The 25,323-nt window shown below is 42.4% G+C and overlaps 1 protein-coding gene across 2 annotated transcripts in view; it reads left to right on the top strand.

Annotated features, from left to right (window-relative positions):
• VPS41 (VPS41 subunit of HOPS complex) overlaps window positions 1–25,323 on the top strand; it is a 177,980-nt gene that overhangs the window by 39,855 nt on the left and 112,802 nt on the right. For both annotated transcript variants that reach the window (XM_043978700.1, XM_043978701.1), the window contains one exon: window positions 5,762–5,839. In XM_043978700.1, the coding sequence (XP_043834635.1) occupies window positions 5,762–5,839 (78 nt within the window). The remainder of the gene's footprint in view (window positions 1–5,761; window positions 5,840–25,323) is intronic.

The following is a 25,323-nucleotide window of genomic DNA, read 5'->3' as shown; positions in this document are numbered from 1 at the left end:
AGGGCCAGTGCTTTATATACTATACCACCTAGCTACCCCAACCCACATTACTTTCAAAACTATTCTGCTTATCTGTTCTTCCTTCTCTTTCTTTTTTTTGTATTTTAAAAATACCCTTTTTGGAGGTGAAGGGGCAGGGTGACATCACTAATTCAAAACCTCTTTCTCCCAACCTTCCTGTCTTCCATGAAAAATGGAGAGAAAGAAAAACAGGAGCAGCAACAGCCTCATCTCAAACAAGCATAGTAAGGCAAAATTCCTCCATATCCCAGCCATGTCCAGAAATGTCTCTCTCTTTCTCCTCTTTAAGTCCATCACCTGGCTTCTAGGAGGTGGGTAACATGCTTGTTTATATGTCCATAGGAGACATGGTTGGCCATTGCTTTGATCAAAATTCCTGGGTCTTTCAAAGTTGCTTTTATTCACAATATTGTCCTTGTATAAATTGTCCATCTGCTGACTTAATTTCTGTCCATATCACAGGAGTATGTGTCTTCAGGATCCTCCGAGATCATCTCCTTCATCATTCCTGACAGTGCAGTAGCATTCTATTACATTTGTACACCACAATCTGTTCAGCCATTCCCCAGGTGATGGACACTCTTAGATTCTAGTCCTTGCTTTTCTGTTTTTCCTTTTAATCCTTCTGCAGGATCAAGAAGTTTGTTTTGGATGTAGGTATTCCCTCTTCAGTTTTATCTTCCTTTATAACCCCCCACTCCCCCATCCCTGCTTATTTTCTTGTTGAATTTGATATATACTTTTAAAATAAAATTCCGTTTTATTTTCAATCAATCAATGACAGTCCATCTTTACCTCTCACCTCTTCCTACCAATGTAGTGGAGAAAACTCATTTTAAAAGAAAGTTAAATGCCCCATTAAAAACATATAGGGTTGGGGGCTGCTAGGTGACACAGTGGATAAAGCACTGGCCCTGGATTCAGGAGGACCTGAGTTCAAATCCAGCCTCAGACACTTGACATTTACTAGCTATGTGATGCTGGGCAAATCACTTAACCCTCATTGCCCCGCAAAAAAACAAAAAACAACAAAAAGTGCCTCAATGAACCCCCTTTCTTTCTTTCTTTCTCTCAGTTTCCACAGAAATAAATCAATAAAAACAGGATCACACAAAACAAATTCCCACATTGGCTTTGTCTTAAGAAAATATGTCTCCTTCTATATCTGAGTCATATCCCCTCCCTATCAGGACATAGCATGTTTCAACTGGAATATCAGCTGGTTATTGTGTTGGTCAGAGTTTCCAAACCTTTCCCAATTATTTGTCACTAAATAGACTCTTCTGGTTCTGTTCATCTTGCTCGGTTCATATGAGTCTTCCTGGATGGTTCTCAAACGATGCCCTTTGTCATTTCTTACCACACAATAGTATTCCACTATCTCATAGGCCATAACTTGTTCCGCCAGTCCCCACTGGTGGCTGGCTGCTCCCTCAGCTTCCAGCTCTCTATCACGCAAAAAGAGCTCCTATAACTCTATATGTATGTGTGCCCTTAGTTAAGTTGGTTTTGCTTAACGGACCCTCTCTCTTATTCCTTCCCTCCCTTTTCTCATTCCCAAGTTTCCCTTTTGAGTGAAATGGCATTCTTTAGCCAGCCTTGTATGTGTGTTATTTTCTCCTCCTTTGACCAGTTCAGATGAGAATGAAGTTCGTGTCACCTGTTCCCCCCACCCCTTTTCCCTGATTTTATAGACTTTTACTTGTGTATCCCAATTATGGGAGAAAATTTTTTCCATCCTTCCTTTTCTCCACCCCCCCCCCCACCCTGTGCCCCAAGGCATTTTTGCTACCTTCCTTTTTAAGATCATCAGAACATAATAGAAAATTCCCAGGCCCTATGTCTAATTAACCTTTGTGCTTCCTGATGATGATCATAAGAGACACATGTATCATCTTCCCATATTGGAATGTAAACAATTCATCTTTGTCGAGTCCTTTCTGATTGTTCACCCGTATTTACTTTTTAATATTTCTCTTGACTCTTATGTTTGCACTTCAAAGCTTATACTCAGCTCTGGTCTTTTCATCAGAAATTCCTGGAAGTCTTTTATTATACTTAAGATTCAGTTTTCCCCATTTAGGATTATACTCAGTTTTTCTGGTAAGTTATTCTTGGTTCTGAGCTTATGTCCTTTGCCTTGTGCAATAGCATATTCCCAGTTCTCCAGTTCTTTATCGTGTTGGCTTCAAATTATTTGTGATCCTGACTGTGAATCTTTGGTACTTGAATTTTCTTTCTGGTTGCGTGGATTTGTAGTTTAGTTTAGTTTTGTCATGGAAGCTCTGGATTTTGTCTATAATGTTCTAGAAGTTTGTATTTTGAGCTTTCTTTCTAATTTCACCTTTGCTCTCTAACTTTAAGCTGTCCTGGTAGTTGTTTTAGTGATGATTTCTTGAACTGTATCATCTAGGCTCTTTATTTCATCATGAATTTTATGTAGTCTAATGATTATTAAATTGCCTCTACTAGATGTATTTTCTCTAGCAGTTGTTTTTGCAGTTAGATACCTTACATCTTCTATTTGTTTAGACTTTTTTTTTTTACTTTGTTTTAATAATTCCTGTTGTCTAACAGAGTCATTATCTTCTGTTTGGGGTATTATAATTTTCAGGGTGTTTTTTTTTTTTCCTTGAGTACGGTTTTGTACTTCTTGTTCCAAGCTGTTAGTTCCCTTTCTAGCTTTTTCCCTCAGTAGTTTTCATTCCCCGTCTTCCCCAATTTCTTCCTCTATCACCATCATTTCATTTATAGAAATGTTTTTTAACTCTTTAAAATAACCCAGACTTTTGCTTCATCTCTTCCGGGAGATCTATTTGAACTTGTGCCCTAGCTCTGTGTTTTTCTTTGAGGCTTTGTGGATGTTTGGAATTGTTCTTTTTTTGAGTTGGTCTTGCGTCTTTCTGTCAGCATAGCTTTTCGGTGGGGTTCTTTGTTGTCTGCTTGTTTTTTTACTCTTCTAGCCTACTTCTGACTTCAGACTTTATGTTATAGCCTGGCTCTGCATGCTTTTGGGGTGGGATAGATGCTGCTGCTGCTGCTTACAGTGTTATGTTATTCCAGGATCTCAGGGAACAAGTCAGGCTGGGAACCTGCAAGCTCTCAACATTCCTACAGTGGTCTGATTGAGGGCAAAGCCTGATTTCTGCCCTTTGTGTCTGAGCTTTTCCAGGTCCTGGCTTGAGTTTGGGTCTAAGCCATGTGCCTGTGGGTTTGCTCTAGTTGAAGTATCAGTGGACTGTGGGTGGACTCAACAGCTATCAAGCAGGTAGAAAGCTCTGCTGGTTCCGAAAGATAGATGTGCAGGTTCTTCTTTGGTCTGGAATTCTTCCCGGCGTGGAACTGAGAGCTGGTCCCTCTCCCTGGGTTCTGAGCCAGAGAAATGCTACTTTTGTCTGAACTTACTCCTTTCTTGGTACCCAGCATAGAGTTCCTGACTGTGTCTCATGTTCTAGGTACAGGTCAGCTCTGGGTCAACTCAGGTCCGTTCCTCAGTCAGCCCTGGATCTGTGACCTAGAACTGGGGGGGATGACCTGTCAGTTGGCAGCTGTTCCTGTACTCCTCTCTGTTCGATCGGGAACCTCTTCTTGCCGTGGATCCCAGCTTTTTTTGTGCTCTGGAATGCTCCACCTGACCTTTTTTGGCTGTACACCTATCTGTCTACCTATATCAACCTGCCCTAGAAAAAAGATTCACTGTGATTTTCCTGATCAGGACTCAGTTTGGGATGTTTTCTATATGTTTCCAAAAGGTTTTCTTGTTAACTTGTCCTTTAAATGCATGATACAGTGTTTCCAATTGTAGTCCTTTGGAATCACAGTGGGTTTAAGTAGTTTTTATTTTATTATTGACAGCTCAAAATTTAAATGAATTAAAATTGAATGCTCAATGTCCAAATTTAAACAAACATTATTATGGAAATTAAGGAAGAACTTTTTTTGTGGAAAATAACTTAAATTTTTAGTTTTTAGGAGGCCCACCAAATAGTAGGAGCATGCAAAAATCATATTAGCTGAGGTGTGGGAGAGTGATGTAGGGAAAGCTGTTTATGTACCCAAGATGGTTTTTTTTTTCTTTTTAAATAAAAAAAAAAAAACAACCCAAAAAACAACAACAAAAAAATCAGAAACAAAAACAAGAATTGTTTGTCAGGAGAATCGGTAGTGTTCTATGCTTGGAGTACAGTGGTGTTTGGAAAATCAGGCTTTTTCCCCATGGGGCCTCCAAACAAAGGTGGGGTTTACTTTGGGCTGTTAGGACAGACCGCTCTTTGCCTTTGTAGACACTGCCAAAGTAGCACTGCAAAATCTTTCAGACTTTTAAGGTGTATTCTGATGAGGATAATTGGGCTTCATAGTGACCACATGGGTCTGGTTTCAGTCTTCAGACTCCTGGCCCCCAGAATGCTCTCCCCCTTGGGCCCCCAAGTGCTAAGGCATCCTATTTTCACCAGGCTTGCTGTCTGCACTGGACAACTAATCATCATGGCACCTGGTGCATTCAGGCAGGCCTTGTGCACTGGAATAGTCATCCCTAGTTATGTCTGCACACCTGATGTTTTATTAACCAGTATTGATTTTTGTACCCGGGGGACTTTTTTCTTCCTGAAAAAAGGCAACCTTGCAGGAGTGAAAGGCATTGCAGGGGATGAATTTCTAATGAAGCCCTTCTTTTCCTTTTTTTTTTTTTTTTTTGACTCCTCTTTAGTGGAGCTTCATATTTTAAGTGCCCAGGCTGAAATTTCATTTTAAGCAATTCCATTTTGATAAATCCTTTTAAACCTTGACTTTCTGTAAGGTTATTTTTTAAAGATTGTGCTGCTTGACTGACACGCTTAGCAGTGCCTGTAAATTTGAGCATTTCATTATAGGTTGCAATGAAGCATGCTTACATGCAGCGAAATACTAAGAATTTAGGGGCTGAGACCATTGGAAGAATGCTGAGAAAAATAAAAGGCATTGAGTTCTCTGGTGTATTCCAAGCAGTCCTGAAGTTGCTTCTGGTTGACTTAGGGTTAGTTCAGGAGGTCAAGTCCCCAAGGCATGCTTGCCTCTTATTGCCTTCCACATCTATGCCGAATGCATGTGCTCTTCTCCAGTAATTTTGTGATGCACAAAGACCTTGCTTTGTAAGTAGAAAATGGAGATTTACCCAGAGCATTCAAGACTGACTTTCTGAACTGTACTCTAATGACATCTGACTCTACAAATCTATGTATACGAGTCTCTTCCTCTTCAATTTCCCTGCGGGGTGGGGGTGGGGGGTGCCCTGTAGAAAAATGGTCCAAGGAAAGCTTTGTTTTTTTTCCCAGCTTTTTCTTACGTGGCTGCTAAGACCTTGTACATATGCCTCTTAAGTAAATGTTTCGTAACAGTCTTGGTGATTAGCCTTGGATGTGATTGTTTTTGTGTTGGGCTCCATGTCTTCTTTCACACTGCATTTTTAATTTGCTGCCACAGACCATCAAGCATTGGGTGCAGACGGCAAACATCCCATTAGGTGTCAGTAGATGAGGGTCCTCGTGACTCATTCTGACAGTCAGCTTGCACTATCCCAATAATAGGAGCTGCTGGCTCCGTTCTGTCATTTCAGGAAGCTAAAACAACCCTTGTCCAAAGCATGTATTTGTTTGACACATTGCTAATCATTCACCCATTAAGCATCTTGACTTTCAAAACTGGTTTATTTAATGTGTGCTAATCCCATGTTGATTAATTGACCTTTCTCTTCTTCTTACAGTTTTTGGCACTGGGCACGCATTATGGCAAGGTTTATTTGCTTGATGTCCAAGGAAATATCACTCAAAAGTTCGACATTGTAAGTATACACTATGGATAGCCATTCACAGGCTAAACTTGATATTATAAATCAAATCATAGTAAAGCCTTAAAATGTCAATATTTTACAAATGTATTTTGAACTTCAGTCTGGATCATTTAAGGAAATAGATTTGAGCAACAATTTCTGTGTGGCATGAGTACATATCCTCCTTTTTCATGGGAGCTGCTGAAGTCTTATTTATATGGAGTTAAGGGAAGAGGAAATTTTCTCCCTCTCAGCTTAAATAACTTTTCAGTAGTTACATACAAACAGGGGCTAGTTACATCGAATCCTATTTAAATACCTTAATGCAATGGTATTTGGCTTTAGAGTTTGCTTTCAGTTGTCTCATGTGTCTGTGTCCCTGTTAATATACAAGCACATATTGTCTGGATAAATTATTAAAAGAGGAAACATCTTGCATTTCTGCTAGCAAATAACACTCCTGATTTACATATTTCAAGGGATTTGTAAGATCCTAAAGGAATGAGCTCACTCATTAGCTGACTATTGTCGATTGTTAGTGCCATGCCCTATCGTCTTATCGAGATGCCAAATGTAATTGAAAATTGATTGATTACCTTGCTAGTTCAGTTTATCTACTCCAAATATATAAAGCTAATATTTTATGTGAATGTTTGGAAGCTTGGACTCTTAGGGGATTGTATTGATTGAAGGAGAAGAGCCAGGCTTGTATTATATTGTGGTTCTTGGAATCATTTAGGATGAATGAAATGCTGAACTCAGAGCTGTATTCTGCTATCTTAAGATGGACCTTGACAGTATGAAAAACTTACACGTATACGTGTGTGTGGGGATGTATTTTGAGAATATTGGCTGGTGAAGTAAGTATTTACGGGCCGGCATTCCTGTTCAGAGCGTTTCAGCCCTTGCCAGAGGACATGGCGGAGATAATGGCGCAGCTTGTCAGTTGGGCTGTGTGTTCTAAAGCTGACGCTGGGGGAGTCGTCTCCTTTTGGTTTTGAAAAATCAGATTGTGGAATTGAGGGAAGGAGAGCCCAGGATGGGAGTTTGGGTGGTGCTTTGGCTGGAGTGATGTCGACCCAGTTCATGACAAGCCAGTCAGAAGCCTTCCTGTCTTGGTCCATGTGGGGCGGCCTGTCTTTCCTCAGGTCCGTTCTGGGACCTGGATGTCTTGTTTCCCTGAGTCATTGACCTTCTCTTATTCTTCCCAAGTGTCCAAGCTCATGAGGAAGGTGCTCCTCTCTGGGACCAGCTTGTCTCTGTGAAGGCCGCTTTGCATTGTCACAGTTTCTAGTTGAATTGCTGTTACTGAGTAAGCCCTTACTTCATTCATCCCAGTGAGACCTCAGGACAGGGGCAGTGCCATTCATTCATTCACTCAGCAGATGCCTTGGGCCCCTACTCTGTGTGAGTCACCGTGTGCTTGGAGGGGTGGACGCTTCTTTCTGCTGGACATCAGCCTCCAAAGTTAAGTCCGCCCGAGCCTCTTTGAGGTGTTTTTGTGGCTCCTGTGTCACTCGAAAGTTTGTCTAAAGCCCTTTGGCCTCTTTCTGTGTTGACTGGCCCTGCCATCTCTTGAGGTTATCAGCTGTCTGACGTTGAATACTGCTCCTTTTTTCCAACTTTGCAGAGAGTTCTGGTGGTCAGGCCAGTCCCCGAAGCTGTGTGTCCTCAGTGAGGCCGACGGGGGACACTCAGGCTAGGGCCGTGTCATTGAACAGTCTAAGATGATGGTGAGAAACAGAGCATCATAGAAGGGCTCCAAGAGCTCACGCCTGCTGCTCTTTTCGGGGCTTATTTTGGGAAGAGGCCTCATCCTGTCTCTGCCCAGGACTGTGCCAGGTCACAGAGAGGGAGCTTTCTGAATGTTTGATAAACTTGTTCAGAAGAAATTATAAAGAGAAAAGGCAAATGAAATGAGGGCAGTGTTGTTGGATGTGGAAGATGCTCGTTATACTCGGAGATGCTTTCATTCACCTTGTTTCTTGGATCACTTCATCTAATTCCTTCATTGATCGGTTTGGATTCCTTAGGAGAAAGCTCTGGAGGAAGCCTGGGTTGCCTCGAAGCATAGGTTCTCCCTCTGGTGGTTTGGGGTGTGGGTGATGCTGGGTAGAAGTAACTAAAGAGGTGAAATTCTTTGTGGTACATTTTATTAACATGCACACAAGACCTACAGGATCGTGGATTTAGAGTCAGAAGGGCCTGGGGGGCGGGGGGGGGCATCAAGTCCAGTCTCTTTGATTTTATGGATAAGGAAGCTGAGGAACAGAGAGGTGCATTAACTTGCCCAAAGTCCCACGGGGAGTGGGGAGCAGAGGAGGAATCCGAAGCCAGGCGCTGAGGCTCCGGATCCAGCGTTCTTTCTGTTCTCGGCCGACTGCCTGCTGTGCCAAGCACTGTCTAACCAAAGAAGAGCATCGTGGTTCCTGCCTCAGGGACCTTGTTCTTAAGGGGGAGACGCGGTTGTTCACTGGTTATTACGGGGGGCAGTGGAAATGGTGGAGGACTGGGAGCCTGAGCACCCTGCGGTTTTCTGCTGTTTCTGCTTTTTTCTTCAAGGCGGTCCAGAGAGTGCGGGCTGTACAGCAGCAGAGTCAAATCCCAGGACCTAGACTTGGCCAGGAATCGGTCTAGGAAAGCAGGACAGCGTCTTGGGAAAGGAGTCAGTGCCAGGGTTGGCCAGCTCTCAATCATAATTGGGAGTCAGAGATCAGCCCGTAAGAGCTTGGGAGTTTGGAGGAAGAGGTGAAGATACCGAGAAGCCGTAGGAATCTTGAGCTGATTTAGTCGTGTGGAGGGTCAGGACACGCAGAATCCCAATTATCAGGAAGCAGGAGTGCGTGGGATTCCAGTCCCAAACCTTTTGATCAGGGAAACGTTTTGAGCAAACATTCCAATATGTGTATAGTTAACATTTGTAAATCATGTGTACTCTTTTGTAAATATGTTATAGACAATATGTTTGGGACGGATTGCCTCAGGGTACCCAAGTAACTCGAGGAGACCGTCAAGTCAAGCAGAGGCAGATTTATTACATTTTCATGAGAATGGGTGACCCCATGCAAAGGATGAGGAGCGCACTAATGAGCTCATGAGTTGGGTTTTTATGGAAGTTTTGCGGGGCGCGGGGGGCGCGGGGGCGGGGGGCAGTCCCCTCGTGCATAGGGTGAGCTCACAATCTAACATCCAATCCTGTCTCACCCAGTATACGTGCTTACCTCGTGATCATTGTATGGATGCATATTCCAAAAGTGAGGGGAAAGGAAAAGGGGAAAAGGGTGAAACCACCCCACCCATGTAAGGAGGGGCAGGGGGGAAGAAGGGAGCAATGGTACCAGGAGCTATGGCTTAGGAATGCACCAAGGGCAAGGTAGTATCAGGGTGGGGTCTGCTTTAGCAGGAGATGTCTTTCTTGCCTGGTCATAGAACAAGGGGGGAGTAAGACATATGTTGTAGCAACGGCATGGCTAACCATAGCAAGAACTGGGGGCTTAGGAATGTTGGCAGAGAGGGATGATACCAGGGTGCATCAAGTTCTGTTTTTAACAGTGAAATAAAACATGAACAGAATAATCTAACAGTAACAGGGACTGGGGGCTGGGTACTTTCCAGACTCCATCCTCAGAATCTGAACTGACTCAAGTCCACCTATCCTACACACAATATAACTAATAACCCCAAATAGAAATTTAAAAGGATGAGATAACAATGAAATGAATATTATTTTAAAATAATTTTTAAAATTTTATTAATGACATAACATAATGATGTTTACTGAGAGAGTTTTAGCATATAATATCCTTCTTCTTTTTTTTTTTTTTTGGTGAGGCAATTGGTGTTAAGTGACTTGCCCGGGGCCATACAGCTAGTAAGTGTCAAGGGTCTGAGGCCGGATTTGAACTCAGGTCCTCCTGAATCCAGGGCCAGTGCTCTATCCACTGCACCACCTAGCTGCCCCAATATCCTTCATTTTTGAGAATCTTGCTTTAACAACATGATAAAGCAATTTGAAGGTCTGTCTGTAAGTTCACGTTATTTTGATTTTTTTACCAACAAAATTTTCTTTTGTTTTTATATCAATTCTATATCCCAGCCATCCTCCTCTCTCTCTCAGTACACCATCCCCCATATCAGACACAAAAAAAGAGGAACTAAAAAGTTGAACAAAACTAGCCAGTGGCGTGGGGGAGGGAGAAGCAAGATGGCGGAGTCGCAGAGGGAAGGTCAGTCTGGGACCTCCAACACAGCTATTCCACAAAGATCCAGACCAAGTCCTCTTTGGGCCATCTAAGAAAACATCACAGTGAGTCAGAGTTCCAGCTCAGGTCAGCATAAGAAGACAGACAGAGAGGTCTGTGGACACCTGGGTTAGGGTCTGGCCAGGGATGTGGCATGTGGGGGGTGCACTGGAACTAAAAGAGGACTGAGGGCAAGAAGTAGTTCCAGATCTAGACTGTTGGGGTCCAATCTTGTGTGAGATACAGGAACAGAGAGAAAGAATGCTTAGACATTAGATTTCAACAGATTGGAAAAGGAAACTGCCCAGATCTTCTAGTACCAGAAGGCAGAATGGAAATAGAAAGCACCCACTGATCACCTCCTGAAAGAAATTCCCAACGATGTTTATAGCCCAAGTCCAGAGTTTCCAGGCTGAAGAAAATACTGCAAGCAGACAGAAGAAAGACTTCAAATTCTGAAAAGCTATAGTCAGCCTCACATGTGATGGAGCAGCTTCCAGTATAAATGGGCAGAGAGCTTGGCTTAGGATGTTCCGGAAGGCAGTCTTAGAATCAAGGATGACATACCAGAAAAGCTTGAAAATAATCCTCAAAGGGGAAAAAATGGGTTTTTAATGAAATAGAGGACTTCCAAGAATTCCAAGTGTAAACTTTGAAGTATAAACTCAGGAGTCAAGAAAAACAGAGACAAATAAGCATGAGGAACAGAGAAACTATTTACCTTCAAAGGGGTAATCTAGGTCCCCTCAGAAGGAGGAGGCGTGGCAGCGCTTCTGTTTTATTTTGGTGATCTTAAAAGAAGAATCGAAGGGAAGAGGCAGGAGGGTGGGAGAAGGGAGAGGAAGAATGGGGAACATTATCTCCTATAATTGAGGTATGCAAGGAGAAAGAGGTGGGGGAGAAGTGAGTGACATTTGGGCCTTACTCTCATCTGAAAGAGGAAGAATGCAAATGCACACACAATTGGGTACAGAAATACATTTCACATCTGGAGGGAAAGGAAGAAGGAAATAGGAGAAGACTTGTGGGATGGGGGCGATAAAAACAGCCATTTATCTTGAGGGGGAGGGGAGACTTATCTTAAGTAAAACAAACTCTGAGGAAGAGCTATTTCAAAGAAGGGCTTAAAAGAAGAGAAAAAAAAAAAGATAAGAATCTGTTATTGGGCTCTGGGTTTGGGAAAGAGGACAGAAGCAGCAGCTTACACCAAACCTGGAGCTGAGAGGGAAGTTATAAGAGAATAGATTAGAGGAAAAACACCATTAACTATCCTAACTGCATATAGGAAGGGGATGAACTTACCCATAAAGTAGAAGAGAGTAGCAGATTGGATGAGAAGGCAACATCTAACAATGTTGTTTACAAGAAATATATGTGAAACAGAAGGATGCACAGAGCTCAAATAAGTGGCTAGAACAAAATATATCATGTTTCACCTGAATTTAAAAAGGCAGGAGTAGCAATCACAATTTCAGACAAAGCAACAGCAAAATTAAACTTAATTAAGAGGTAAGTAAGGAAATGATGCAGCTAGGTAGCACCGTGGCTGGAATGTCAAACCATAGGACACCTCATCTTTGTGAGTTCAAATCTGGCCTCGGACACTAGCTGTCTTCTGGAGGCAAATCATCTAATCCTGTTTGCTTCAGTTTTGTCATCTGTCCAATCAATTGGAAAAGAAAATGGCAAACCATTATCTTTGCCAAGAAAACCCCAAATGGGGTCTTGAAGAGTCAGGCGTGACTCAACAACAACAACAACAAGGTAAAGAAAGTACGTTTTGCTGAAAGCTGCTACAGATAGTGAATAAATATTGATAATAAACTATATGTACACACAATGGCATTGCGTCTGAATACTTAGAGGAAAATTAAATGAGTTACAGAAATAGATTGTAAAATTGTAATAATGAGAGGCCTCAATTTACCCTTCTTAGAACTAGAGAAATTTAACCAAAAAATAAAAAATGTGTAAAACCTGAGTAGAATCTAGATATGTTAGATCTCTGGAGATTAATGAATGGAAATGAGAATATCTATATCTTGACTCTTGATGATACCTTCACAAAAATAGACCAAGTATTCTCACAAATGAATGCAGAAAAGCAGAAATGTTTATGGCAGTAAAGTTATATTCAATAAAGAGATGTCAAAGAAATGATGAAGAGATTAAATAACTTAATGCCATAAACAGGGATCTAAGAACAAATTATAGAAATATCAATAATTTCATTAAAGATAATGACAACAATATGACAATATGCCAGAAAATTTTGGATTCAGCCAAAACAACCGTTAAGGGAAAATTTATATCTCTAGATCCTTTTATCAATAAAAGAGAGAGCAAATTAATGAATTGGGCATGAACATTTAAAAAAATGTATAAAATCAACAAAGTCCCCAATTAAATACTAAAACAAAAATCCAGAAAATTAAAACTTAAAATTGAAAGCAAAAGAAATAAAAATAAAAACTAGCTTTAAAAATATAATTAAATAATCTCTTAGCTAACATGTTTTTTTTTAAAAATCCCAAATCATACTAAGTTTACAGATATGTTCTTGACACCTAGAGCAGCAAGAGTCAAAACAAAGGAAAGAAACCATAGACCAATATGCCCAGTGAATATTGAATCAAAATTTAAAAATGTTAGCAAGGAGTCTATAGCAACACATCACAGAGGCAGCTAGCTTGGCGGCACCGAGGAGAGAGAGCCTGGGCCTGGACACAGAAAGACCTGAGTTCAAATATAGCCTTAAGACACTTACCGACTCTGCGACCCCGAGCAAGTCACATAAGCTCTTTCTGCCTTAGTCTCCTCCGCTATAAAATGGGGATAAACATAGCACTTCACCTCTCAGGCTTGTAGTGAGGACCAACAGAAATCATCCATGGAAAGTGCCTAGCCATTGTTGTATCACAGAGGCTGTGCCCTGTTGTCAGGTTAGGGTTATAGAAAGAATACAGAGCTGGTTCACCATTAGGAGCATTACAGATATACTTGATCATATTAATACGAAGAACAAGAATCATTATGTCAGTAGATGCAGAAAATGCTTTTGGCAAGTTATAATACCCATTCCTGTAATATACAGTGCTAAGTGGTATCTCAGACTAAGAGCCAGCATCATTGGTAATGACAATCAACTAAAGGCTTTTGTTGTTGGTGGTGGTGGTGTTTTTGTTGTTGTTGTTGTTGTTGTTTTTTTTTTTTTTTGCGGGGCAGTGTGGGTTAAGTGACTTGCCCAGGGTCACACAGCTAGTAAGCATAAGTGTCTGAGGCTGGATTTGAACTCAGGTCTTCCTGAATCCAGGGCCGGTGCTTTATCCACTGTACTACCTAGCTGCCCCTTTGTTGTTGTTCTTACCAAAATCAAGGATAAAGCACAGACGTCCATTGTCACCATCACTATTTAATATGCTTCTAGAATTTCTATCTATATTAATAAGACAGGACAAAGAAATTGAGGGCATAAGCCTAGGCAAAAAGAAAATAAAATGATCACTTTTTGCAGATGACATGATGGTTTACTTAAAAAAAAACAACCAACAACACCTAGAGGTTAATTTAAAAACTAATTGAAGGGGCATTTAGGTGGTGCAGTGGATAAAGCACTGGCCTTGGAATCAGGAGTACCTGAGTTCAAATCCGGCCTCAGACACTTGACACTTACTGGCTGTGTGACAGTGGGGAAGTCACTTAACTCCCATTACCCCACGAACAAAACAAAACAAAAACTAATTGAAATAATTAACTTCAGCAAAGTTGCAGGATATAAAATAAACGCACAGAAATCATTAGCATTTCTGTATACTACTAACACCATCCAGCAAGAAGACATGGAAAGAAAAATTCACAGAAAATATAAAATACTTGGAAGTCTACCTGCAAAGACTCACTGGAACTATGAACACAACTACAGAACCCTCTTTACACAAAGATAGATCTAAATAATTGGAGAAATATTAATGGCTCATGGTTAGGCCAAGCTAATATAGAAAAATAAAAGTACTTCTTAAATTGATTTATTCAGTGCCATACTAATCAAACTACCAAAGAATTACTCTATAGAGCAAAAAGAAATAATAGCAAAATTGCCAGGAGGAGCAAAAGGTCAATTATCTCAAGTGAATTAATGGAAAAAAAGTATCTCAAGGGAATTAATGGGGAAAAGTGGGAAAGAAGGGGGCTTAAATTTAATTTAAAAAAAGTTCAAAATAAAACCTAAGTAACACACTGAAAAAGTCTGACATTATATGCAGTGTTCCCCAGCTGTAGCCCCCCTCTGCAGTACTGAAAAGCAGCAGGAGGGTGTCCTTTTTTACCTCTTTTCTTTGGTTCAAGCTTGTTCATAATAGCTTAAAGTGTGGTTTCTGTGGTTTTTATTCTTTCCCTTTTATAGTGTTAGGGTCATTGTCTTTATTATTTGCTGGGTTCTCCTTGCTTTTCTGTGCATTGAGGGAAAGACATGATTCTGCCACTTACCAAGCTATGTGGTACAGAGCATTGGACCTGAAGACAGAAAGACCTCAGAATGCCAGTTCAAATCTGGTCTCAGACACTTAGCACCTGTGTGCCTCAGGGCATAAGGCTTCCAATGCTTCTCTATATTCTTCTTGTTCATTGTTGTTTATGTTATAATAATATTTTTTCTATTGTTACTTTGATGAGCTATTTCCTAATTGATGAGCATTCACTTTGTTGTGCCTTCTTTGCCACTATAAAAAGTGCCACTCGACATATTTTTATGTATCTAGAACCTTACTTTTTGTCACTGACTTCCTCTACCTCTCCTTTAAGTGTATGGCCAACAGTGGAATCTTCCTGGGCCAAAGAGTATGGGCATTTGAACACTTTCTTTAATCCGAAATTGCTTTCCAGAATGATTGTACCAATTCATAGCCTCACCAGCAACCATGTGTTAGACGTATGTGCCCATGGGGGCAGCTAGGTGGCGCAATGGATAAAGCACCGGCCCTGGATTCAGGAGGACCAGAGTTCAAATCCGGCCTCAGACACTTGACTCTTACTAGCTGTGTGACCTTGGGCAAGTCACTTAACCCCCATTGCCCCGCCAAAAAAAAGCATGTGCCCCTCTTTTCATCACTCTCATCATTGACTTCCCATCTTTTGCCTCAGTACCTGACTTTAATGATTATCATAGCTGAAAAAAAACCCAACCCCCCAAATCCTGTTTGTTTTTCATACTTAAATGCTTCCTTATTAAAGATTTGTAAATCTAACTGGCAGAAATGCGTTATTGGATGTCCAGAGGGCACTGGTTCTGAGAGGGTGGTGGGGAGTGGAAAGCAGCAGGGCAGATGGCAAAGATGCCTGGGTAGGCCCCGGCTCCTTGGTAGCGGATCGCTTTTTTCCTTGTTTTCAGGTGGTGCCAGAAAGAAATTGAGGCCAAAGGAGGCCACTGATTTCATGAAGGTGCCCAATGTCACTGTGTTGGACCTTCTGTCAAGCCCGTGTGCTGCTTGTTGAGTGTGGCTTTTCTAGTCGACAGGATGAGGTTTGGGAATCAACTGACCTCGTCCCATCACAGTGTAGAAAACGTGATAGTTGTGAAGTCTGCCCTCAGATCAATGTGTGCCAGGTACTACACTAAACACTTTCTAAATGTCTCATTTGATTCTCACAGCAACTCTGGGAGGCAGGTGCTGTTATCATCCCCAATTTACAGGTGAGGAAATTGAGGTTAAGTGGGTTGCCCCGAGTCACACAGGTGGTAAGTGTCTGAGGCCGGATTTGAACTCTCATTCTGAGGTCTTTCTGTTTTCAGGTGCAATGCTCTATCTACTGTACCACATAGCTTGGTAAGTGGCAGAATCATGTCTTTCCCTTGAAGTAATCCTTCTTTCTGCATCTAAAATGCCACTGGATTTCTTAACTATAAATCCATCTGTGTGATAATGACTTCCTAGCATATGACAAGATAACACTGAGATTAGATCTACTGAGGTTGCCCCTCCAACTCTGGGGGCAGGGTGGGGGGAGGGGCCAATAGAGGCATCTGGTGTTTTAATATCAGGGCAGATCTGTTAACTAGATACAAATAGTTGGAATATGATGGAGGATTTTGAACCTTAATGCCCTAATTTTAGTAGAATTATGAGAATAGGTAGTAAATATACAAGTTAATTAAGATACTCTAGCCACATATGTTTGGATATTCCCCGTTGGAAATGCTTTTATAATATAACTTTAACTTAATTTAGACTTAATTTAGGAAACTTTTATAAAGATAATTACTAGTTGACCCAAATTCAACCAATGAAAAAGTTAAAATAGGCTCAGTTTCAATTATGAAACTATCCAAGTTGCTGAGAAAATTATCTTCATCAACCAGAGATAATTTACATTGCCTTAATAACCAATGCTTTCTTCTAAATACTTAATTATAACTTTCAGATGGTTTCACATTCCTGGAAAAAAAAACACCAACATGACTTTTCAATTGAGAAGATAATGCATTTAATAAGTTATTTCTTTCTCTTTGAACTTGTAAACGAGAATAATTTCACTTGAAAGCCCACTTGGACCAGTTTTCAAATTAAGTCCACCTTTGGGAGAGTTGGCTGAAGCATTCTGAGTGGGGAAGCAGCCTTGAGGTTGGTCTCCCCTAAGTGCCGAGGGTGGGCAGAAGAAACCTCTTGAATTGGAATTCTGACTGCCCACTGTTTTTCTGCAGGTAGAGCTTCACGGTGGAGCCCATGGGCACTATGCCTGGCAGAATAGGGGCTAATAGGTAAATAAATACATAGGAAATAGGAAGCAGCAGAAGAAAAGGAATTACAGAAAACCCCAAGGGTGTTTGGGGAGTTTTATTAAGATCAATACACAGCTATTGAAAGTAATATCCCAGGAGGGCAGAGTAGGCCCGGTCCCAAGATTCTCTCTCTCCCAGATAGGAGATTACAAAGGAATGCCCGCTTTTGTGTTTGATATGGTTTGAAGAGATGGAATTAATAGACTGTGTAATGATGCTTACATTTTCATGGAAAAATTAAGATTTCTATCAGATTTCATATCCCATTCATGGCTCGACGGTTCCAGTAGTGTCCCAGCTTGCTCTCCCTGCTCTATACTGTTCCCAACACCACCCCCTCCCCTTCTCCTTCATCTGTCCAACACAATGCTGCTACACTATTTTTTCTGTGAACAGCTCTTTCCTCATGCCCCTTCCCTGTTAAATCACTTCGCATCGCTGGAGAAGAAAGTATAAAGTCCTTAGCACTGGTTTCAGGGCTCCCCTCAATCGGCCCCCTTCCCATCCCTCTTCTGGTCCTGTCTTTCATTCCTTTGCTTCAGGAGCTCGCTCCAGGCCTCCCTTCCCACCGGTGCCCAGACCTGCCTTGTTGCTTCATACTTCCTTGCTTTCCCCACTCAGAATGCCTTGTCTCTGCTCAACCAGACCCCAACCCTCCTTTCAGGTCCACTTGGACCATGTCCCATGTCTTCTGAAGCCTTCCCAGATCACGCTGATGCCCACTCATTGGCCATCTCTCTGCATTCCAGTCTGTGGCACTCACTGCCTTCAACATTTGTTTGGCGCCTGTCACATTCTAGCTTACCTGATTCGCTCAGTCATGACATTCCACCATTTCCCTTAACCCTGTGCCGTGAGGTTGTTGAGAGCAGGGGTATAGGATCATTACCTCACCTTCTACAGGCATTGTGGGTGGTAAGTGAACAATCACAGATTTTATCCAGACGTTTCCTTTCTACTTCAGAGGATCCGTGACTTCACCACTGCATATGTTCCTCTCACAGATGTGTGCTGGGCATACTGGACTTTGATCAGCTGCCTATGGCCACACTGAAAAGAAAACAAACCCCCAGTTCCCTGGTGCCTCACCTTCTCCGGAAGAGCTTCTCTTAGTCGAGGGTCCTTCTTGAGTGGCTTCCTTGCAGCCTTCCTTCCGGCTTGGCCCACAGCCTGCTAGAACCTGGAACCTGCTCTGGTGCTGGCCTGGCTTTTGGGTCGCAAGGTTCACCCTCGGGCTAGGACGAGGCTTCTAAGGCAAGGAGGACGTTAGACCAACCTGACTTTTACTCATCGTGGTGTTTCTTTTGCTCCTCGGCTCTGTCTGGAAGCCAGATGAGCCTGACCACTGTTTGCAGAACAAGCCCTGGGGAGTGATTCCCTTGGTCCCTAATGCTGACCAGTTGGATTCAGTCACCATTTAATATGTGTCTACTGAATAGAAGGCATATCAAAATGTCGCCATGATTTAGGAGTGAGCAAAATCATTATGGCCAGATACAGACAAAGAGCTGGGAGAAATCTGAGGCTGAACAGATCCCTCTTACCTCTGGTGGCCTCCTTGCTCCTTCCTCACCTCCCATGGTTTTACTTTGGTCCCTTGAGTCTGTCTGTTAACCCTATTCTGGCCTCATTCATCAGGCCCTTTGGGAGTGAATCCTACAGATTCATGAAGCCAACCCTTTCCCAGCACAGTTGACAAAAATAAACGTTTTTGGTAGAAATAGTTTTAAAATATATTTAAACCATTTCCCACTTTTAGAAATAAAATGCTGAACATAATTTAGTCTTTTTTGTGGCAACTCAAATAGCATCATCATCATTGTTATATTGAAGTCATTACCATGTAACAAAAGCCCCAAGAGTTTTCAAGTACAGTAGATCTGTTTATTCCTCCTCCAGGACACAGCTTCTTACATGACCCCACACGGGTTGTGGAACTGAATGTGGGGTTGTGAAAAATTTGTCAGTAAATGTTTGATTTGTATATGTATTTAATATATCTATGTACACGGGGTCGTGTCAGCGAGAAAGTTTAAGAAGCCCTGCTCCAGGTAGCACCAGGTTTGTATGCATCTGAAGTGTTTCCCTCTGTCCTTTGAACTTTTTCTGTTTGTTTCCAATTGTGAGACTGTCCATGTTTAGGTCTTGTTGCTGTCCGATTTGCCTTGTGCTTTCTTCCTCTTCTTTTTTCTAATCTACTCAGAAGAGGGAAATGAGAAAACTAGACTTCTTAGGATGGTATTTAAAGTCTAAACAAGTAGGCTGTGAGTGAGCATCTTCTGGGGTTCTTTGGGAAGGTGTGAGCTCTAGTGTGTGGCTTTTGGGGGGTGGCAAGGAAAAGGATTGAGAGAAATGATCCCTCAAGTAAGTAAGGCACTACTATGACCTTTTTGTTTTTAGGATTTTGTTCTTTTTTATTTTTCTAATATTTTCTGGTTTGGGGGTTTGCTTTCTCTAGATGTTTAGGTAGACATACACACACGGGGATTCTTAAATGTTTTTCTTGTAGTTTCCTGGTCTGAATCACTTTAAAGTGCTGTATTATTTGCTTTATTGTTGTTGTTTTGTCCAATTCTGTCAATAGTCTTTCCAAAATTCATTATTTACAATTCTTCTATGGGACTATTCCGTCCCATCCATTTATTTATTCATTCATCCATCTATTTATTTACTCATTTATTTATTCACCCATTTATCTATTTATTTATCTATTCATTCATTTACTTATTTATCCATTTATTTCTTTATTTTTAATTTTTTTCTCTGTTACATGTAAAGATATTTCTGAGTTCCTATTTTTTCTTTCACCCTCCCTTTCCTCCTCCCTACCAAGACCAGCAAGCAATTTGATACAGGTTATACATTACTATCATGTTAAACATATTTCCACATTAAACAGAGCCAAGGGGGGGGCGCAAGAAAGAATAAATCAGGACAATAACAAAAAAGCAACAACAAAAATAAAAATAGTATGCTTCAGTCTGCATTCTGACTCCATAGTTCTGTTTCTGAATGTGGAGAGTATTTTCCCCCATGAGTCTTTTGACCTTGTCTTAGATCATTTTGTTGCTGAGAAGAGTTAAATCTACCACAATCAGTCATCACAAAATGTTGTTGGTACTGTGTACGGTGTTCTCTTGGTTCTGCTCATTTCACTCAGCATCATTTAAGTCTTTCCAGGTTTTTCCGAAATCCATCTTATTATTTCTTACAGCACAATGGTATGCCATTATAATAAGGTACCACAGCTTGTTTAGCCATTCTCCACTTGATGGATATCCCCTGAATTTCCAATTCTTTGCTACCACAAAAGAGCAGCTATAAATATTTTTGTACATGTGGGTCCTTTTTCCTTTTGTATGATCTCTTTGGGATAGAGACCCAGTAGTGGTATTGCTGGGTCAAAGGGTATCCACAGTTTTATAGCCTTTTAGGCATGGTTCCAAATTGCTCTCCAGGATGGTTGGATCAGTTCACAGCTCCACCAGTGGTACATGAGTGTTTCAGTTTTCTATGGGACTATTCAGGAAAGGGACATAGTTCCTTTTTAAAATTTTTTTTCATGTAAAAATAATTTTGAGCATTCATTTTGCAAAGATTTTGAATTCCAAATTCCCTCCCCTGAGATGGCAAGCAGTTTGCTATGGGCTATTGACCCTTCATTTGCAAATGATCAAAGATCTGGTTTATTTCTTGGGGATTGTGCAGAGCTTCTTAAACTTCTTAGACTTTTCCTCCCTTTGTGCCTGAGAAGTTTTTAAGTGACCCTGGGTATATGGATGCATAAAAGAGGTGGACACGACCTTTGAATGTTGCCCCAGTTCAGTTATGGGACCCCACTCGGGGCTGTAGCCCATGGTTTAAGAAGCTAAGGGATGAGTAAGAGAAGGAAAGGAGAACCACTGTGGAGAGAGTGGTTCCGTGTGAGGTGCTGGGATCACAGTAACAGTTTTAAGACCTGCATCCAGCCCTCATTTTTGACACAAAGAGGCCACGTCCCTTTAAGGTTAAGTGGCTGACGCAAGGCCACGTAGGGAGTAATTAGCAGGTGCCTCATCCAGTGGAGGTCCCAGTGTTCCCCATTGTGCCCAGTTGCTCCTAGGGCAGGACAAAGCACGAAAAACCCATTTGCTGACATTGGTGTTTTGCTAGTTTGCATCTGAAGCCAGTGTGCAAGTATGTTCTAAGTGTACATGCAACAACACTATGGTCATAATGGCCCTCAGTGTAGGTTGTTGCCCTGCCAGCCCATGGCCACTCTGCTTCCTAAACCTAGGAACCCAAGCTCTTCTTCTCCTCAGATATTCTAAAGCAACATTTTGACTTAACCACATGATGCATGTCTCCCTTGCCTTAACCTGCTATCCTCGCCTGCTCAGGCCTTCCCTCTCTCCCCAGACTACTTGGTGTATGGGAGGGAGGGGGTATTTGTTAAGCACTGACAGTGAGCCAGGCACTGTGCTAACCACTTGATAGCTTTCTCATCTGTACCTCCCAACAACCTGTGAGGTAGGCTCTATTATTATCCCCATTTTACAAGCCAGAAAACTGAGGCTGATGGGAAGCGACATGTTCAGCTTCACACAGCTAGGATGTGGCTGTATTCTGTGTGTTCTCATGAGCATGTATTGTCTCCCTATAGAACATAAGGTCCCTGAGGGTAGGTTTGCCTCTGTATGGTCCCTTCCCGCTGTAAATCTATGATCCCTTTATCCTTAGTGCATAGAAAAGGTGCGCAATGCATGCTTCACTGACTGTCTGGCTTTTTATATTTCTAGTTTGAGGACCAGTGAAAACGCTGTGAATATGGGGCACAGGGCAGTACCGAATCAGCTGTTTTGCAGCAGCATCTGCATAATTGAGTGAGCTGTTCATTAGCTGAGGGCATGGAAGGAGACCCAACCACAAATGATAGCATGGTTGTATGGGAAAGAGCCGACTGGACTCTGTGGTACAGATGTGGTGCTTTTCTCTTCCCAAGCTAATATTTGGCCATTCTCCCAATTAAAAGTGTCTTCTAAGAAGAATTTCCACCTGTCTATTGCTGTGCTTTCTCAGTCCTCCAAGCTTAAATTCCGTTTGTTCTCACGCACTGCGATTTGCTGGTACGTACACAAGACTCTTCTTGGCTTAACAAGAAGACCCCTTTCTCTGAGCTAGTTCATTACTCACAGGAGCTAGAGTCTGTGGGAGTCCCGTGGCCTTTCTGCTTCCTCTCGTTGCTGTGTCTTGTGTGCCCTGGCCTCCATTGTCTTCCGTGTCTCTAGAAGGTGTACAGCAATGCTAGGAGAGCCCGTGGGCCTCTCTGCAAAGGGCTGCAGAGCAGCTCAGCACCAGGAAGCAGCCTCGGTGCTGCAGACCACAAGCAGAGAGGTGAATGGCTGGATGGCTGGCTCACTCGGTTGGGCCAGAGTCTGTGTTATTGTCATTGTAGAATATTCGAATCAGGAGTACAGCCCTAGAGATCTTCTTCCCTGTAGCCATCATAGGAGAGAGCCCTGAATTTTCAAACCGTTAAGAAACATCTGGAGCCCCTTACGTCCTGTGCCTGTGGCCCACAGGCCCATAGTTGTTTGCATATATAACCAGCGTAGAGCTTTGTGTGAATGAGGCTGCTGTTTCCATCAGCGCTCTTCAAGATCTGAACATTTTGAACTCCCTTAAGGAGATAATGGAAGGTTGCAGACACAATCATTTTGTAATGGATGCTGGATTTAGGTGTAAGGAAGGACTTTGGGCAATCAGAGGAAAATGGCGGAATGAATTGTGAGACTGACTTCTCCAGAGGCTGTTAAGTAATATACCATATTGCCCCCAAACAGAAGTATCTTTTTTTGTATGTTGTTGTTGTTGTTATTTTTCTTTTCTTTTTGGGAGAGTTGGGCAAGGAGGGTTAAGTGATTTGTTTAGGGAAGCACAGCTAGTAAGTAAGTGCAGAAGGATCATTTTAGGCCAGTTAGAGGTCATTGTGCCTAGAGGAGGGTTCTGTCCTTTCCAGTGATTCTGGCACTCCTATAGGAAGAGTATCTTATACACAAGGACTTCTCTGCCTCTTTTGATCAGCCCGAATATTCCATGATCCCTGTCCCTCTGGGAGGCAGCTCAACAATCTGGGCCCTGTTCCCAGCAGGAGTGGGATAATGTTCAGGTGTTTGGGATGACTCACCGAGAGAGCCCTCTGAGTGGAGAATCGGAAACGGAAGCAATCTGTCTCCTAGCAAAGATGTCTTGCTCCACAATGATGCTCGATTGTGACTTTCTTATCAGCATGGAGCAAATATTGCTCTAAGTGCGCCATTCGAGCCTTGACATCATCATCAGGCGGGAAGCATGCCATGTATCTTCTGACATTGTCAGAATGGCACGCCATTTCCTCGGCTCTGTGTGTGAGAGCCTGTGATACCTGCCCGAGATTGATTGACGTGTCCAAGGATCTTGTGCACTGCCAGAATCAGTTTTCCACATTAGGGCTCAGTGCTTCTGAGTGACAAGAAATGTGTCAAATGAGTTGAAAATTACACAAAGGGGAAAAAAACAGCCTTGGTAACTCTGCTGATAGGAGATGATGCTGAAGTGAGTCATACACTTAAGAGGTCATTTAGTCCAGCCCCCTGCCTTATTTGTGAATCCTCTGATTCACTGTATATCTGACTAATGACTCTCTCAGGGAGAGACTCCCTCCATCCTGGGCATCTCAGTCCATTTGTGGACAGCTCTGTGCTTGGAAGGTTAATAGATTTAATGTTCTTTTTGAGGGAACCGAAGGAGAGCTCAGGCAACTTGTTGGCTTCTCCCTGCCATCTTGGCTCCACCTCCTGGAAGGGCTAGGAGAGACCTGAGAGATTTTCTAATCCAAGCCCCCCATTTTGCAGATGAGGGAACTGAGAACCACACAGGGGAATCCCATAGTTTGCTCAAGCTCTTACTGCAAGGAAGCGGCAGATCTGAGGCACAAGAGCAGATTTCCAGTTGCCTCCGACTCCCCCCACCCCCCATTAGCCTGTATGTTGCTTTGTTTATAGGGAAGAGGCCTATGGACGCATTCATACAAATGTAACAACAGGCCAGGTAAGGAGAAGATTGGCCTAGAAGGATGCCGTACCTTACTTCAGTGGTTAAATGAGAAAGCATCGTGTAGAAGGTTTGGTTAGTACGTGTTACCTTGCGACTGTGATGCTGTAAGTTGGGAGTGTGCACAACAGACTGTCCTTGAACACTAAATGCTCGTGAAACCCTGGGATGGAGCACCAGCCTCTGTGTGTTGTTTAGTTTTATTCCTAGGGAGAGGCACCGCCAGCTGCTAGGTCACTTCTACTAGTGATGGATCAGCGTGTGGGGCGAAGATGGCGTCGTAACTGCCAGCAGCTAATGTTTGTAGGTACCTTCTGTTGGTACCTAAGGCTCAGGGCCGATTCTTTAGGTGCATCCATTCAATCCAAGTCAACAGATACCACTTCAGCACCAGCTGTGCAGAGGGTAATATTTTCTTACCTGATATTAGGATAATGACCATCACCTAAAACAGTAGGAACTTCATTATAAAAGAATCCAGGTAAGAAAAGCGTCTCCTCTGTTTGCCTTTCACAAGCAACACCTCTGATTGCTTTCTTGCACATTCATAGTTTGTGATGACTTGCTTTAGCTCACCTGGATACTCCCTCATCTTTCCATTTATTGTGGTGTGCCTTGGCTCCAGTTCTCTTGAGACGTGCAGGCCGAGAGCCTCACCAGGAGGCTATTGGTTCCAAAGGGACTGGCCAGACTGGGCAGCCAGAGCAGCTCAGAGCTGGTGAAAGCCCCACCCAGCTTCCCCATGAGAGCGATCCCCTTCTGTCCAAATTTGGATCTCTCCAGTCTGTTACGGGTGTCAGAATTCCAGGGGTGGACACTTTGTGCACTCCCCAATCCCGACAAACTGGCCTCTCACATCTGTATGGCTTTGCATTGGCCAGCACCTGCCTCACATGTGCCTCTGAGAATCCCTGTCTTCCTTCAGGCATCACCTTCTATACCGCCCACTCCACCCCCCTCTCCCATTCTCCATCCTGAACTACGTTATAATTAGCATCATTGCATATTTGTATTCATTCATTCCACACACTCTGGGCTGTCCCAAAAGTTTTGGTGCAATGATTATATGTGTGGATAGTTTAATAGCTAAAATTCAAGCTATAATGGTCTAAATAAATATAAAAATAAAATACTGTCAAATTTTGATAGCTTCACACTGCACCAAGACTTTGGGGATGCCTGTGTGAATTGGTGTCTTCTTGTGAGTAGCGATTATTTCCTTTGTATTTGTATTCTGGCTTCCAGGATAATACCTGACACATAGTAGGAGCTCATTAAATGTGGATTGATTTTTTTTTCTTGGTTTTCTTTACTTACTTCCTTCATCTATCCTTCCTTCCTTCCTTTTCTTTTTACAAATTCTTATCTCAGTTCTAACAAGTGAGAAGTCTGACTTGCTTAGATAGCTC

This window comes from Dromiciops gliroides, chromosome 1 (genome assembly GCF_019393635.1).
Source record: "Dromiciops gliroides isolate mDroGli1 chromosome 1, mDroGli1.pri, whole genome shotgun sequence".
Taxonomy (NCBI): domain Eukaryota; kingdom Metazoa; phylum Chordata; class Mammalia; order Microbiotheria; family Microbiotheriidae; genus Dromiciops; species Dromiciops gliroides.
This window is presented reverse-complemented; position numbering and strand designations above follow the sequence as displayed.